The sequence below is a fragment of the Rhyacophila brunnea genome, unplaced genomic scaffold, assembly GCF_057557595.1.
Source record: "Rhyacophila brunnea isolate RB1 unplaced genomic scaffold, BYU_Rbru_1.0 scaffold_13, whole genome shotgun sequence".
Classification (NCBI taxonomy): domain Eukaryota; kingdom Metazoa; phylum Arthropoda; class Insecta; order Trichoptera; family Rhyacophilidae; genus Rhyacophila; species Rhyacophila brunnea.
The window spans coordinates 24316836-24334620 of record NW_028232785.1 but is presented as its reverse complement, the minus strand read 5'-3'; the positions used below and the strand labels follow the sequence as shown (position 1 = coordinate 24334620).

At 34.0% G+C, this 17785-nt stretch overlaps 1 protein-coding gene and 1 long non-coding RNA gene across 2 annotated transcripts; both read right to left on the bottom strand.

Moving 5' to 3' along the window:
• Positions 1-3192: 3192 nt before the first annotated feature.
• LOC147077006 (uncharacterized) lies at positions 3193-9886 on the bottom strand. Its single transcript, XR_015069758.1, has 3 exons — positions 9657-9886; positions 7817-7972; positions 3193-5772 (listed from the first exon to the last, which is right to left on the bottom strand). It is a non-coding gene; the product is annotated as an uncharacterized LOC147077006 (long non-coding RNA).
• A 1478-nt stretch (positions 9887-11364) lies between these two features.
• Positions 11365-12767, bottom strand: LOC147077005 (uncharacterized). The gene is made up of 2 exons (XM_085940960.1): positions 12586-12767; positions 11365-11712 (listed from the first exon to the last, which is right to left on the bottom strand). Exons 1-2 carry the CDS (start codon positions 12658-12660, stop codon positions 11365-11367), a joined length of 423 nt encoding a protein of 140 aa, XP_085797086.1. The 5' UTR covers positions 12661-12767.
• Between the last annotated feature and the right edge of the window lie 5018 nt (positions 12768-17785).

Genomic DNA, 17785 nt, shown 5'->3' with positions numbered 1-17785 from the left:
ATTGTAGGTATATAGATAAGTACATGCTGGCAATTGGTTTATTTAGATTCTGAATAGCGCAATTATAGTCGTAATAGAAAATGATGTCTTTGCCGCAACTATTTTCGTTTAGGTGCAGCAAAACGCTAGAACTGATCACGTTGGTACCTATGTTAGTCAAAGAACCAGTGATTTGGCATTGATAGTTTGTGTTAATTATTTTGTAAAATTATACACATTTTAACTTTCTTTCGTAAAAAAATTGCCATTTTATCACCACAGGTAACTTGAAGAAGAGCGGATAGATCAAAACATAATTTTGAATCCACAGACATGGTTCAATAGTTTCATTGGATTTTTCTTTACGAGCCATTTTTTGTTTATTTTGTAAATGATTTTGATAGGTACTCATTTTCAAATTACTTTTTCTTATAATTAATTATCAGCTTTCTCAAAATCATAAAATTATTCAGTAATTCTAAATAATATACGAAACATCAAGGAGGTAGAATGTTAATAATAAAAAGTATTTTATTAAAAGAGCGAAAATTATTTAATGTCAACAGTACGTAATGCGATGATCTAGGTAGGTATCTTAAAAACATACAATTCACGTATAAGGTTTTTCACCAGTATGCTAGGTTCATTATATGTTTTACAAAACTACGAAGTCACAGGCTTGTGAATTACCGGAATGTGTCATTTGAAATGATATATATGATATTTACTAGGTATTTACCTACCTACTGACATCAGCAAATCCATCTTAAAGAACGCTGCAAACAATAGTGAAGAAATGCCTGCAAATCGTCTACGAACTCAAGCCTCACCAGCATCCAGCATCAACCATCAATGCAAAACACGATAGAATCGACATTGCCGAAACCATAACTAAATACAGAGATACTTCTTGAATAGACTGACAGAAAGGCCTCACATGAAACCTACCTACTGACAGCCACCCAGATTCGGCTAGCTCAGATGTAGGATCTGGGGGTCATCTTAGGTGAGGAACTTGGAGTAGACATTGAAGTTAAATTCCCTCCACCAAAACCCGCCCCGTACCACCCTCGGTCTTAATCGAGAGTATCCCGTGATACTCTTGGAGTAGACAGTGAAAACACTCAATGATGGTGTTCCACTATAGGTATTTTAACGAAAAAAAACTCACTTTTAGTACAAGTATAACGATATTTATTGTTAATCGCACTAACCTTATTCTACGGTCAAAGTCATACAGGTATGTTATATATTATATGATAAAATTTTTAGAAAAAGTTATAAATTTTATGAAGTTTAAATTTACAATTATAGGAATTAATTTATCTAGTCTTATGAACTTGTAAAGAGTTTCAATAAGGCACAGTTCTGTTCGTTGAATAATTTGTGTTTAACTACTGGTTATAGTCTTAAGTTAATGTATAAACTTGTAAAAAGTATAATAAAACTCGTGTTTATTTATAGGATTATTTATATAAGTAATTATTTATAATAGTCTTTTTGCTGGGAACTCGGTTTTATGATTAAAGTTATAAAATATTTATTTATTTATTTATAAAACTTAAATTTATCAGATCATTAAAATTATAAAAGTAGGTTTATATTTTTATTAAGACTAGATTTAGTAACACTATAACTCTGGAGGTATGAGTGGCTAATTAAATAGTTGGGGTACCGCACATGTGATTAATATGTCGCACCGTGAATGTTAAACCAAGGCATCTGCAAATTTTTCAATTTGAGATTAAATGCAAAACAACTGCAAAAGTCGTGAACTTGATAATGTAAAAGTGAAGTAACTGGAAGAACATGCAATATAATGTAGATATATACCAAATATTATGGTTTTTTTTTCAGAAACTCTATTTCTCTTAACAAAACGATGACTTCAAACCCTAATATATCCAAAATATGTGTTTTGCAGATGCCTTGGTTTTATACTCACGATGCGATGTGTTCGCAGCGGAAGAGCCGATCGAAGTACTTAGGTACACGGTCACTAAAACGGATGATGTCATCGAGGTATGACTAATTATCACTAAATAAAATTGTGCGCGGCTTAATCGCGGGTGTGTAGGTTCTTCGATTTACGAAGATTTTCACGAAAAGTGCGAAGTAGATCTGAAGAGATCATGCACGTGTTTCGGAGAATATCACTTGCACGGAACTGAATTAGATAGAAATCCGGGCTCTTTTTGTGCCGGGAGGGACTTTGGTAGGGCATGACTGAGAAAAGGACAGCCCTCCTGTCTCTCTCTATTTAGAGGAAAACCATGGTTATTCACACAGGTAATCATTTATTGATATGAATGTTGGGTAAATATATGAAGGCTGATGGTTTGCAGGTATACTGAGAATTTCATGTGCCTGCTTCTTATAGCGGGTCTTTGAAGAACTAGGAAAAACGCTAAGAACATACTCGCGGTTTGTACTTGTACAGAGATTTATCTAAAAAGGAATGTACAAGATAGAATTAGCTATTGAACAGACTATTTTAGAGAAAGCTCGGATGATCATGTGCACAAACGTAAGCAAATAATAGTCAAATTGGCGAACTTATGAAAAGTGAAAGAAGTTGGTTGGATGGTTCTACATAATGTTCATCAAATATCTCAAGCACTATATGAGAAAAAAATAGGTATGCACAAGGGCGCACTACATATTCGACAAGATATTTCACTAAAAAAAAATTTTAACCCACACAGTCAGGTTTTGCATACAAACTTGAAGATTAAATAGCGCGCTGAATATAGGTGGTAAACCAAAAAAAAAACATAATCCCCTTAATGTGCGTACACAAATGTGTACTAATTTCGCACAAACGAACGCACTCAAAAAAAAGTTGATAATTTGAACCTGGGTGACCAATGTTAAGCTGGATCACCCAATTTGAAATTGTAATTTTTCGATTATAAGTGCACAAGCGAAAAAAACGCGTGCCCAAATGTGTACTAATTTCGCACAAACGAACGCACCCAAATAATGTTGAAGTTTTAACATTGGGTGATCCGGCTAAATAGGCGCTCCAAAGGCGAGCCAAAAGTCGTAGGATAATAAATCGTCCGATTTATCTATCCTCTGCTATTGACCAACAGACGATCAACGAACGAATAAAAAAACTCGTGCTGTTAATATTGTGTTCGTTCAATCGTGGATATAGATAGGTTTAATGGGGAAAATATTCGGGTATTATAAATAATAATGTTAAAGTATGTAAAACACTTTTATTTGTTTATTTAAGAAAAAAAAACCATCAAAAATACATGTTTGATTAAAATAAAAAAATATCATATTGGTGTGTTGAAAAAAATACCATACATACTTACAATAAAATTCACAAACATTCCGAGATTCTGACAATTGCTATTCATTAATTGTTGATGTGTTTGTTTTAAAATTCAATGAGAAAATTAAAACATAGTTCATTCATAAAATTCGGCACTGAAACAAGTGCGTGCCCGCACATCCGTGGCACTGGCGGTTAGACGCTGCTCGGATTCCAGGACGTCAGTGGCGTCTAACTGGATTTATTATTCTTCCAATATTGTGACAATTACGTATAGCAGCAAAAATGTTTATTTATTATCAGCGAGCAAACGGCGATTCCACCTGTGACCAGTGCAGGTACATAAACGTCACTAACATAATGATTTTGTACATGATGGATTGTGATTGAAAAAAAATCGATCCCGAAAGTTTCAGTAAAATGTTTACTAATCCCGGAATTCATAGGTATCGAAAATTGTCCGGGATCACGTCATTGGATTCCTTTCCAAAGCGGCTCTTTGCATAGACGTTTGCGGCTCTTCAAACATAAACTCCAATTTCACCTCATCTCAAGCAGCCTTATAACTTTATGAGATAGAGCCGCCGAACAAACTTAGACTCGTACGGCATACTCCCTACCACTCTTTACTTCACTCATATTTTGGTTCATTTAAGAAGCAGTTAATAGATTTAAAAAGCAAGACGCTGCGGAGCGACAAATTCACAGATCTGACCAGCCGCTTGAAAGAACTCAAAACAGAGAAATCTAATTTTATTTCTCAGCACAAGTGGACAGCTATAAAACAACTGCGTAAAATAGAATCAATAATATTTAATACATGAAATAGCTTTGCCTCAAACATATGACACGTTAAAAAAAAGCTTTTGGTATTCTCACAATCTTTGGCTCTACATATTATATATGCGACTAAGTATTCTCATCTATGAACCAAAAAAAAATAAACCTAGAAGCAGAATAACGGATGAAAACTTACAATCATGTATTCAATTAAAAATAAGTAGCTATTTGTCAGATATAGTAAAGCTATCAAAAGCGATGCATAGACGCCGTTCTAATTTTATTTTTAATCAAAAACCCTTAAAATCAATATACATATTATAATTACATATATGCGGCTCTCTCGTACATTTATTATCCTGTTTATTATATAACTTGGCTATTCTCACTTGACAAACTGCCGATCCTGCCCTAGTGTCAATATGATCAGACGCTATAACACAAATAAAAATATTTGTCACATAAATACCAGTGGTCAATACTATTAACATGATATTTGACAGACTGCATAAAAGGTAGGTCTTCATAAACGACACAACATAAATATAAAATAATGGATAATAAGTTAGCGAGCATCTATACGAACATACGTTATACTTAGAAGGTTATACACTAGTATGTGTCATTTTATGTTCTTTAAGAATACTAGATTTCGAGCATATATACGAACATTTATTGCATTTAAAAAGTTTTTCACTAGTATGTGTCATTTTATGTCTCTTAAGATTACCAAGAAACGAGCATCTATATGAACACACATTGCATTTATGGGGTTTTTCACCAGTATGTGTCATTTTATGTACTCTAAGCTTACTAGATGTCGCGCATACATATGAACATACACTGCATGTATTAGGTTTTACACCAGTATGTGTCATTTTATGTTGTTTATAATTACTAGATGTCGAGCATCTATATGAACATACACTGCATGTAAAAGGTTTTTCACCAGTATGTGTCATTTTATGTACTCTAAGACAACTAGCCTGTGAGCATCTATATGAACATACACTGCATGTATAAGGTTTTTCACCAGTATGTGTCATTTCATGTTTCTTAAGATCACCAAGTCGCGAGCATCTATATGAACATACATTGCATTTATAAGGTTTTTCACCAGTATGTCTCATTTTATGTTTGTTAAGATCACAAAGTTGCGAGCATCTATATGAACATACATTGCATTTATAAGGTTTTTCACCAGTATGTGCCATTTTATGTCTTTTGAGATTACCAAGTTGTGAGCATCTATATGAACATACATTGCATTTATAAGGTTTTTCATCAGTATGTCTCATTTTATGTTGTTTAAGATTACTAGCTTGTGAGCATCTATATGAACATACATTGCATTTATAAGGTTTTTCACCAGTATCTGTATCTTTATTCTCTTTCTTATTACTTTGTTGAGAAAATACTATGATTTGATTTTGATTTTGATTATTCATCACGTCCATGTGAGCAATTTTGTGAGTTTTTAGAGCACTTTCGCATCCAAAAACTACGTTACAAATGCAGCAAACAAAATTACTCGAGAAATGGATTACCCTTCTCAAAATAAGTCGAAGTTTCTTCGGAGCATCTTGTTCTAAGATTTCTTGTTTAATTTTTTGCACGTCTACCGTCACTTCTGAATACTGTATCATTTCTTCTTGGATTCCAGCATCTGAAGATTGTTGACTCTCATCTGTATCGTAATGCTTCGTGAAAAATTCCTTGGTAGAAACCTAGAAAAATCATAATAATCGATATCAATATTATCAATAATTACGAGTTATAAATATAAAACAAAACAACTTGCATATTATTATAAGTTGTTTGTTTTCGACGCCGTCGCTTTTCAGCACTTTCAGATATTAAATAACGAAGTGACATTAAAATAACGTTAAAAGGGCATGATAGTACATATCTACGTATTAAATACACAAATATATAACATCCGACAACAAATGCACAACACAGACTATAATACAATAATTATTGTGGTAATATTCTTTCTTAGTACCTATATGTAATGATGTAGTAAGTTATTGATGTTCCGAGAAAACACCATATTCGGTAAAATTATTGGCTAAGATAGGTTTACTCTGCTTCTGAGCTTCGCCTATTTCGATTATTTCTTGATAAAATATTTTATGATTTTATGAACCTGTCAATTTGCGTTGAAAGTCATGCGATTTGATAAATAGTTATAAAGTATTTACTATGTGGTTACGTGAATTCGCTGGTTTACTTTGATTTATTCGACCATGTCCGATCCTAATAGGATCATATGGGCCTCCAAAGAGTGGAGCTTTGTATTAACAAATTTTATTTTTACGAGAATTGGATATCAGCTGCTTGCTCAACCTATCAGGTCCATACTCTGACTCATACACAAATTGAAAAACAATATGTGTAGTTTCGAGACCCAGGATTCGAACCTGGGACCCACGACGCTATAGTCCGACGCTTAAGCCACGCGGCCATCGTGAGAGTATACGTTGATTGCCATACATAATTGAAGCTTGTTGTTGTTGTTATTGTTCGCGCTATTTGTGATATACGGCCAGCAGCGCTCGAAAAAGTGGCCCAAAACCGAACGTCCAGAGTGCGCTTTGTCAAGAACAGCCGCGGAGGCCATATGCCACAAATCATTTTGAAATGTTAGGCATTGTCGACTGTCTGACAGTACAAAGATACCTACCTATTGACACGGCCACAAAATACTGGCCTTCAACCGGCATTTTTGTAACGGTATTTTGACGTCACAACTATTTTGGTCTGATCTTTGAAGTCAATTTTTACACCGAAATGTGACCGTCTTCCTCACAAAGAAGCTAAAAGAAACATGTGATGAGTCCCATAGTGCAATCTGATTAGCTTACAGCTACTCAGAGTGAACTGTGGATGATTTTTCAGATTGACCAAATGGTCATTATAAGTAAAATGCGAGCACAAAAGGTCTAGAATATAAGATTAATTAAGTAATTGTGTGTAAACAATTTATACGTTATCATTATTATCTAAATGTTGTAAATCGTAGTAAATTTATAATCATTTCATAATCTTTTGCATTGTATAAAACTATACCGCAAATACGCGGTGCTTTGAAATCGTACGTAGATACGAAGGCGTGAGGGAGAAGCCTCCTCCGCAAATAAGTTCATATGAGTGAGCGAGACATCTCGTTGTATGAAAATATTTTCTTGAACAAATAATGATTTCATAATATACTATTGTAATAAAATTAAATGATCAGATATTGTAAGTAACGGCTACGTGGTTTCCGATGTAAATAATAAAATTATAATTTCAGTACGTAATAGAAGAACACACTTATTTGATACGTACGTACTCGATTGTTAAATAAATAGAATAAATCTAAATATTACTATCCCTAACTAGCTTAGGTATAATAAGTGATCGTAAATAGAAATCCGGACGCGAACATGAAGATATCAATCATGTTGTTTGTTAATGTCTATTTATGATGGTCAAAGACGAAGGCTCCTTGAAAATTTAAGGAGTCAAACTTATCAATTATCACGTACTAAATCTTGAGATCTTTATAGCACAGCCATACATCAAAGCATTTTTTAACACCTATCCAAAGTTTATGAGAGAATGTAACATATATATTATATATGTATGATATACGTATACAAAATAATGAATCGTAGGTTTTTTTGTCATAATATTATAAACTCGTACTTAAGTGAAATATCGGTTAAATAAACATCAGCTGAGACTTAAATATTAAAGAGACATTAAAAACTGAATTAAATATACCTGATTTACTGAACTGCTTTCTGTATAAGAGCATCCGGCGATAGGAACCTCAGGATATCTGATTGGAAGTATTGCGTCTTCAACAAATTCGTCTTTGATAATAATTGGTTGAAGATCAGTCTCACATTTTATAATGGCCAGTTCAGCAGGTAGGCTCTGAAAAGAAACAATTAAAAAGGTACTTTTAAAATTACGAAATAACATTATTGCAGGCGCGCACAAAAAAAAAATTGAGGGAGGTTCCATTTCTAAAAAATTTCCATAATGCTGTTCTTTTTTTGATTCGTTTGATTGTTTTTCCTAAATCAAAGCATAGAATCTACATTTTTAAAAGTCGATTGAAAAATTTGAAACACCTGTTTGTAAACAATGCGTCTCTGTGAGTATTCTGGAAGCTTCAACATTCGGTAACAGACCTATACCTGCACAGGGGGAAACGCCGGATGCTTACGGATAATAAATAACTATTTTTTGTTATCATACGCAATCGTAAGAACATCAGAAAAATAATAAATTCGTTCGTTTAACAAGCCAGACGCTAATGACGTTCTGGCATGCGAACGGCGTCTAACCGCCATTGCCACGGAGGTGCAGGCACTTGTTTCTACGCTGAATGTTATCTTTTATTAAATAAATAAATACAAAACTGTTTGACTTTCATATTATTATCTATAATACAATATTATAAACCCATGTATTTCCAAGATTGAACGTACACGATATTAACATTAAATGTCTCAAATAGTATAAAGTATACTGGAAATTTTTGACTGATTATATCAATGCTATATTTATAAATAAAAAATTATATTAACTATCGAAAAAATCAAAATCCCGGGATCAAAATTTTGTGTCGGGATTGGTTTCCCTAGTTTGTGTCATAAGCGCACTTATATCGTTTTGTCTATTAAGGCCTAATTACACCAGTAGACTCGCAGACCCAACCAGATTCAACGATCGTCTTGAGTAATCGTTGATTTTAAATCGTAGAACTTTAAATTCAAGGCCATCCGATATATTATAGAACAGGCACATAAAGTAGGTAGAAAGAAATATGCCTGATTTAAAAAACCATGTCAAATTTTCAAATTGTAATTCTTACTCCAGCGCATCTATTCTATACACAAGACGGTTATTAGCCGCTATCGGCAGTTATCGGAGGTAGTTTATCATATGTACGTATTAAGGTATTATAATTTATGAAACCATCAGTATAATTTATATCGACATTATTAAAGTGAAATATTTACGATAAAAAATTATATTGATAATCTCTGTGATCCCAAATTTGACAACAATTATCTATCTCTTAATTTAACTCTTAAATTATTCTCTTGAATTTTCTATATCTTATAGATAAGAAGATTATCTACAACGTTTAAGGTATGTCCAGGATCATGCTTTGAAAATAGAACAAAAGCTCCATTTTGACTTACGCTGAGCATTTCCCCCCTTAAAACATAGCACTTATTGTAATAAATATAATACGTCAACAAAAAAAATAGAAAACTACCCTCGATAGCAGCCTTGTGTATAGAATAGATGCGCACAACATGATTTCGAGACCACGATACCATGAAGGTTTTCGATAATATTTGTAAAATTCGTTCAAAATCTTCGATTTGCCACCCTATGGTAAGTACCACCCTTCGGCAGTTAGTAGGCTTTGTGTAATTGAATAATTTTAATAAAATCGCAAAAAAATATTTATTTTCGGATTTTTACGCTTCTGAATTTAACTGCCAAGGTGTTTCGCGCCCGTCACACCTCCGATTGGAGCGTCTCTGCATGATTATGACTAAAAAAATACAATGGACTCCTAGGTACACGAAAAACTAACCTCAAATGTGAGAGTGCCGCCGCCTGCATTATTTTGTTTTACGTAATGGCTGGCTTCCATGCTGTTTGGTTGCTTAATTATTGTAACATCATACACACACTGGCCTTCTGCACCAGATTCACTTCCATGTGGTTCGCGTTTTACATCCATTTTTCGTAATTAGCTAGTAACCAATAAACAGAATGTCGTGTTATCCGCGGCATCCATGCGGCATCTGTCCCATCACCATCATTTTTGTCACTTAATTACATTTCAAGAAAATGGAGTTTTTTTACAAAACACTATATTATAGGACGTAATATTATGTCAAAGAGACTGTCCAACCCATTGTTTCGACTTTGATTGTATTAATAATATTATAATGTAGGTACTCGTACCTAATAAATAAAAAATATGTAAACACAAAGGATTTATTTTGTAAAATTTGTATTTAGTCAAAAGGCCGCACTTGAGACCCTAAAAGGACGCCGGTTCGTTTACCCTGATGCCGGCGCTCCATTGCCACGCAAGTCAGACAATTTACAGTCTTCGGATTTTTTTTTAGCGTGGAGCACCCCAGATCTGCGCTCCTTGATCTCGTTGGATTTCAAACATGTTTGATGCCAGCGCTCCATTGGCGAGCCAAAAGTCCGAGGACAATAAGTCTTCAGATTTTTCTACATTCTGCTACTGGCTAACAGACGTTCAACGAAACGAGGTATATTATTAATTTGACGAGTAAAACCGTCGACTTTGACAGCATAGATAATATACGTAAATTTGACAGTTAAATCGTGATGGCGTTAAATGATACCGATGTTTTGTGTTTTTTGGGTTATTGGGTGGCAGATAATCTAATAACGAAGCAAAGGGTACACAAATACTGGGTGAAACAATGGTTAAGGAAACGAACGACATTATCCCACACAAATTTAATATGAGAATTGCGTTTGCAACCGAGCGATTTCCGCAATTATTTGCGAATGTCGGAGGATGTATACACAGAACTGTATAATTTGGTCTCCCCATTTATTAAAAAAAATACTATTATGAGGGAAGCTATTTCTCTTCATGATAGATTATGTGCAACCCTGCGATTTTTGACTGCCGGCGGAACGTTCACTGACTTGCATTATAGAACTGCGATTGGAAGACAAACTCTGGGCAAGATAATTCCCGAAACTTGCCAAGTCATCATTGACGTTTTGAAAGGAGAATATTTCAAGGTGTGTATTATATTATACGTCATCTAATAAAGTTGGGCAAATTTACAAATATATAATTAACAAGTAGACGTCGGTTGGTCTTATAAAGTGAACGTTTAGTGGATTGTTTTACCTATATAAATCATAGACGACAACATCATAAGAATGGCAGACAAGATGCATTTGAGATAGGTATATATATAGTCACAAATAAGGCCATCGTTGACATGCTAAATATTCAATAGACCGTTAGAATTCTGTACCTAGCCAGGACTCTCCATATAGGCTGTAAGCAAGCTACTTAATTATTCCTGTTGAATGTATTGTAATACTAGTCATATTCTTCGAAAAGCAAGCATGGAATTTGATTTCTAAATAAGGCCACATAATAATATAGGTTTGCTAACATAGCTCAAATACTTACCATTTGTTGTATCGCTTAAGCTAAGGTTTATAGGCATAAAAACAAACAAAAAAACAAATATTTTTACAAGATATTTATTCATACAAAAAACATTAATTTATTATACCGGCTTTTGTACATTTTTGCTTAATATACGATAAACTGGTTGAGTATGAACAGTAGTTGCTGGCATTATTTTGTCACTTTGTCCCATAAAGGCAACTTCATGCATCAGCTTCTCGGCCAGCAATCTTTGTCCCTGTGACATCGATCGTAGTTTCATGGCCATCATTTTGCCAAAAACATCAAATTCATCTTCAGTCTTGCTTAGTTTGTCGGTGATTAATTCTAACACTTTGTTGGCGCTATCATTCGATTTTTTTCGTTTGAACGATGGGGGTTCTGGTGCTCTATTAAGATTCGACCTTGGAGTAGTCGACAACGTTGATGTTGAAGGCGAATATTCTATCTGTAAATAAAATATTGATTATTTTTTGTTGCAGTTCCCTGATACGCACGAAGAAATGGAGACGATTGCAAAAGAATTTAATAGTAAATGGCAATTTCCAAATTGCCTGGGCGCAGTTGATGGGAAACACATTGCAATGTGCCACCTGCAGGCGCCGGCTCCCACTTTTATAATTACAAACATTTCCACAGCATTGTTTTGATGGCGATTGCAAATGCTAATTATGAATTTATTTATGTTGATGTTGGAACAAATGGACGTATTTCTGATGGAGGCGTACTGAGAAAATCTATTTTTTTCAAACGTTTAGACGAAGGCAGATTAAAAATACCTGCACAAAAAAAACCTACTGCTAATTCTGATGCACTGCCATTGGCGATGAAGCCTTTGCATTACGTAACGATTTCTTAAAGCCGTATTCACAAAGGCAATTAAATCACAGTAAAATAATATATAATTATCGGACATGCAGAGCCAGGCGAATTATAGAAAATGTTTTTGGCATTTTAGCTGCTAGATTCCGCATTTTTCAAGCTCCAATAAACATAAAAATTGAAAATATCAATACAGTTGTATTAGCTTACTGTGTGCTGCACAACTTTCTTCGTCGCAAATCAACACATTCTTATACTCCTTCTCATGACCTTGATAGGGGAAATCCTGAGACAGGTTTAATAGAGCTCGGACTGAGGTTACAGGACACCTTAGCGCCTTTGGAAGCAACGACTAATCGGAACTCGACTGCCAATGCTAAGAAAGCGCGAGGAGATTTTGAAAAATATTTTAATACTACCGGGGCTGTCACATGGCAAGAAAGTATGATAAGCAATAGATAAATTAAACCAATGTAACAGTTTAGTTAAAATGTTTTACCTCAATACAATCTTCGTTGTTTAACGAGTTGGAGTAACTCTCATCAGGAGACATGTTTTCCAAATCGTCCGCCATGCTGGATATTGAGCTCGATTCTGTAAAACAAAATGTAAATTGTTAAAATACAACATAATACTCAAACTTGTTTTTTATTATCTCTCCCCTAAGTACCCATTCCTTCATACGGTTAATATTGATATGATTATTTATATTGGTATAATTGGTGTAATCCAGTATATCAGGTATTTTCAAAATGTGTTTTACGCTGTATTCCTCATAACCAAACTGTACCATTAATTTTGATTGATGATTGACGATTTATTGATTGTCTCTGAAGGAACCTAACTCGAGCGATTTTTGATTTCATGATCATTTCTTTTCTTCTTCTTTCGACCATGTCCGATCATAATATGGACCTCCACGGAGTGGAGGTTTGTATTGACAGATTTTGTTTTTACGAGAAATGGATGTCAGCCACTTGCTCAACATATTAGGTCCATACTCTGACTCATACACAAATTGAAATTCAATGTGTACTTGTCAGACCCAGGATTTGAACCTGGGACCCGACCACGACTCAATAAGCCAACGCTTAAGCCGCGCTTCCACCGCCATGATCGTACCTATATATTATTATTTCTTACCTACCTCAGCAAAGAATAAGTAATTTTATTGTGACTAGAAATGATTCATAGCTGTATGTTTTAATTGCTTAATAGTTGCTAATCTAATGCGATGTCACTTTCAGAGCTACGACAATGTCATAGTCTGCACGTGTATAATAAATAGCTTTAAAGCATTCCCTCGTACCTATATATTATTATTATTTATTACCTACCTCAGCAAAGAATAAGTAATTTTATTGTGACTAGAAATGATTCATAGCTGTATGTTTTAATTGCTTAATAGTAGCTAATCTAATGCGATGTCACTTTCAGAGCTACGACAATTTCATAATCTGCACGTGAATAATAAATAGCTTTAAAGCATTCCCACGTACCTTCCATTTGGTCGTTCAAGAACTCCAAATTTTTATAGTACCACAGTTTGGGTAGATATACTGCGTCTGTGCCGGCTCCGCTTCGATATGATGTCCTTACTTTATTTCTCTCCTTTCTGTAACCCGACCTCAATGTCTGTATTTTCTTTTTGACATCGTTGACCGTTGCCTGCGGCTCCACCTTGATTAATATTTCCAAAAGTTCCGCATACGCCAAGGACTTGGCATCACGATTCTTGTCGTCTTCCACAACGACGGGTTGTCTTTAAAACAACTAATAAAATCTTCCAAGAAACTTTTCGAATGCACTCGTAGATCTACCATTGTTGTTTTCGATGTCCGAACACTTTGAATGACAGTAAAATAATGATGGCGCTCATAGACTAATATATGGCGCTGTCGTCCGTCGGCATAGATATAAATAATGTGACGGTAAAGCGTGGTGAACGTACGAATTTCAGCGGCTCGGCGAGTAAAATATCAAACATGTTTGAAATCCAACGAGTCTGGTCTGCGGATTAAAAAGTCCGCAGACCTGGGGTGCTCCACGCGAAAAAAAAGTCCGAAGACTGTAAATCGTCTGACTTGCGTGCCAATGGAGCGCCGGCATATTTACTTTCAGAGTTGCCAGACTTCGTCCGTCGATTACTATGCAATTTGGATTTGATATTAATACGTGATCATTCGGACCAAAAAAAATCAGTAATTATTTTAAACATTTTCATTGATTAATTTGTTAATTTACATATTAGAAAAGATTTACCAATTAATTTGTATTTGTATTTATGAAATTCATAAAAGAAAACGTAAACTTTCTGTTGTTTTCTGTGCTATATTACTTTATGCAAGTCTACAATATTATAAACAACACAAAATTATAGGATTGTCGGAAGACATTGCGATAATCGTAACTTTTGACAGCTCGACTTTTTTATTCGTTCGTTGATCAGTTTCAGAACATTTACAAATCGGACGATTTATTGTCCTCGGACTTTTGGCTCGCCAATGGAGCGCTGGCGTCTTAGCCAATAACTCAATACTATAAACAAAACAACACCTGATTTATTCTGTGAAATCCAGTTGAAATGATATTTTTATGTGACAATATACGGAACATTTCTGAATTTACTTGTGTGTTGATCATAGCATATGAAAGTTATTATTGCAAGACAATGATATGCCACAGAAACATAGTTTGGAGATTTATATGAGCTATTTAATGTTCTTGTTCGTTCACTATTGTAACAGGAAAAATTACTATCCTCATTGAAATGTTCGATATAATCTCACATCTAATTATTCTGTTTGGGGCAGAAGGCGTGGATGCTGACCGATATCAATTTTGACTGTCATGGCATACATATCATTTATTATTGTCATAACCATTTTTTATAGCAAAATTTGAATATTTGTCAGAACTATGTACACATTGATCATAATTATTAAGACTTCTGTGTATTAAAAAAAAGTGAATTTAAAAAGTAAAACGTGAGTGCATGCCTGAGAATTGGTTTTATTCAAAATCAACAAATTCATAATTATATGTCTTGCGATAACCCCTTTTATTTTCAGGTCTACAAGCCAGAGACCCAATTAAATTCAATTAAATTTTAAATGATTTTTTTTATGTTCAAGTAATAACATGATGTATATTAATAATATTAAACACTCATAAACATTGTGTCTATGACGGTTTAAGTGTTGGCAACACTGTTCTATATAATTTGTAACGTGTACTTTATGACGCCATTTTGTTGCTTAAGCCACCATTTGATAGACTCGCGCTGCAAATGATGTTTTTTGTCGAATAAAATTCTAATTAAAACACAGTAATGAGTGTAAATCTTTGTATTTTAATATAATATTGATCGCTATTTGCTGTATGAATTATTAGTTATGTAAAAACTGCTATTATAAGAGTGATTGCCAATCTTTCAAAACCTAAATTGTGACACGCGTCTCCTGTTGTATTAGCGTTAATTAAAATGGACATTAAAAGTGAACCGCTAGACGTTGAGTCAGATAGCGAAATACTGCGCAGTGTTATGGATTATAATGTTATACCAAATATGCATTCGCTTAGCCCGGAAGGTCGATCATCACACGCTGACAACACAATTCAGGTTATTTTAATAATGCCTTATTATTAATGTTGTAATATAAAACGTTTTTTTACTTCTTCTCTATCTTCGAAACGTTATATTGGAACTGTATACTGACTTATTGTTTTTGTTTGTAGGTTGATATCAAACCAGACGTAGATGAAAGCTGTCATCCGTTTGATGAATTCGGTGTTTCCTCGACCGGGCCGACGATTAGTGATGATTCACAGGTGGGTACCTAATTGATTAATTGTTTTCAAGGACTAATGAATCCTCGAATACATTTTTGTTTAATAAATTCTTCAGTTTACAGTCGTCAATGATCCGTGGGTGACAAAATGTTTTGAGACATTGGCAAATCCCAATATAACGCATACTAATTCAATAAGGAGTTCATTTATTGCTCAGTATCCATCAAATACCACTCTGGTAAATAACAGACTAACCCGCGATATGCATATAACGCAATGACATATTAAATGGACAACTCATTTCATATCGGCGAGCACGAGAAATAGAGCATGAAACTCATTCACAGATGTATAGGTAGACGTCACGTGATCATGTGATGTTGTATTTCCATTATACGATATCGATACCCTAGTTCTATAAGGAAACAACTCAAAATTTTTCATTTTTGAGTTAATAATGCCATGTGATACAGTATCGTGGTAGCTACATAATTCAATTAATTTTTTTTTTAAATCCCAACAATTAGTAAAAGCAAATAATTCCATATGGAATTTCTTTGTATTCTACATGTTCATAGTTCTATAAGGAAACATTTTACTAGGTTCCTTATTGAACTAAAAAAATTGAACCACATTGAGCTTGTCATAGTTCTATAAGGAAACAAGTCAAAAAGATCAAACCAGTGACAGTCTATTCATTAACACAATTATTATTCAGAAACTATGAGGCTATTATTTTTTATATAACTAATTCATTGAAGTCCTAAATAATTAAAATTAACATTATTCTATCGAATGAGAAGTAAATTAATGATTTAAAACAGAAATTCCTTGAAATTTTGAGAATTTCTACACTCATTACATGGTAACAATTTACTTACTTACTTTAATAGAATATTCTGATAAACTAAGTGCTCTATCCTCAGCACACCAAGTAGAAAGTAGAAGTAGCCTTAAAAAGTACTGATGGCTTAGATACCTACCGATACCGATAAATATCCCTTGCAGACAAGCTTCATTTTTGATAATATTTGATAGGTGCATGCCATGGCTCCCACATAATGAAGCGGGCCCCCAGGCTAGGATATTTGTCGGGCTCCCCTACCTATCACTAAGGTTAAAGGCATTATGACGCTTTATAGTAGCGCTTTCCAAATGGTGTTTACAGTCAAATTATAGATATTTAGTGTATTTATAGTCCTTAAATCCACTTGAATTATAGACTATCGACACACAATTAAAAATTAGATAGCATTACCACATACTTTAAAATATTAACATTACAGAAATAAAATAGCTCCACAGGCGACTTTTTTACTGTTAGAGCAAATTTGTGATGTATGTTCATCTTACTTATCTGGTCGACTCGCCACGCCGGGCCCCCAGGCTAGAGCCCTGTCAGCCCTCCCCCTTGTGAGGGCAATGGTACATATATGTACATGCAAGTATCAATACTTTTTCTTTCGATACGATGGCCAGTGCCACTAAGCATAAGTGACCAACAGATTTTTAATGAGCCATTTTTGTGGAAAATGTGAGAAAATATATCAGCTATTAAATTTCCTTGAGTTTCAAGTTTCAAGTAGGTATGTGTGTGAACATTTTTATTGAAAAATAACCCAAATGTGAATTCATGATGTATTATGACATTACTATTATGTAAGAGGAACCTTCTTTTTGGTATGTGAATAAAAATAAATAAAAAACTGGCATTCGGGACATGATAATGTTTATTTTAACAATGTTTAGTAAACAATAAAAGTGACATAAGAATTATAAAAATATTTTTGTCGATAATAATTGTTATTTTCTTCTTCTCGGTGAGAATAACTGTAATATAAATAACATAATACTGAAACATATTCAGGTTCAATTTACATTTGACAATTTAAACTTTGTTCTCGCTA

Coding starts and splice junctions, on each gene's coding strand:
- LOC147077005 (XM_085940960.1), bottom strand. CDS start 12,660: ATGGCGGACGATTTGGAAAACATGTCTCCTGATGAGAGTTACTCCAAC. Junction 11,713..12,585: donor ACAACGAAGATTGTATTGAG/GTAAAACATTTT, acceptor TTTTATTTACAG/ATAGAATATTCGCCTTCAAC.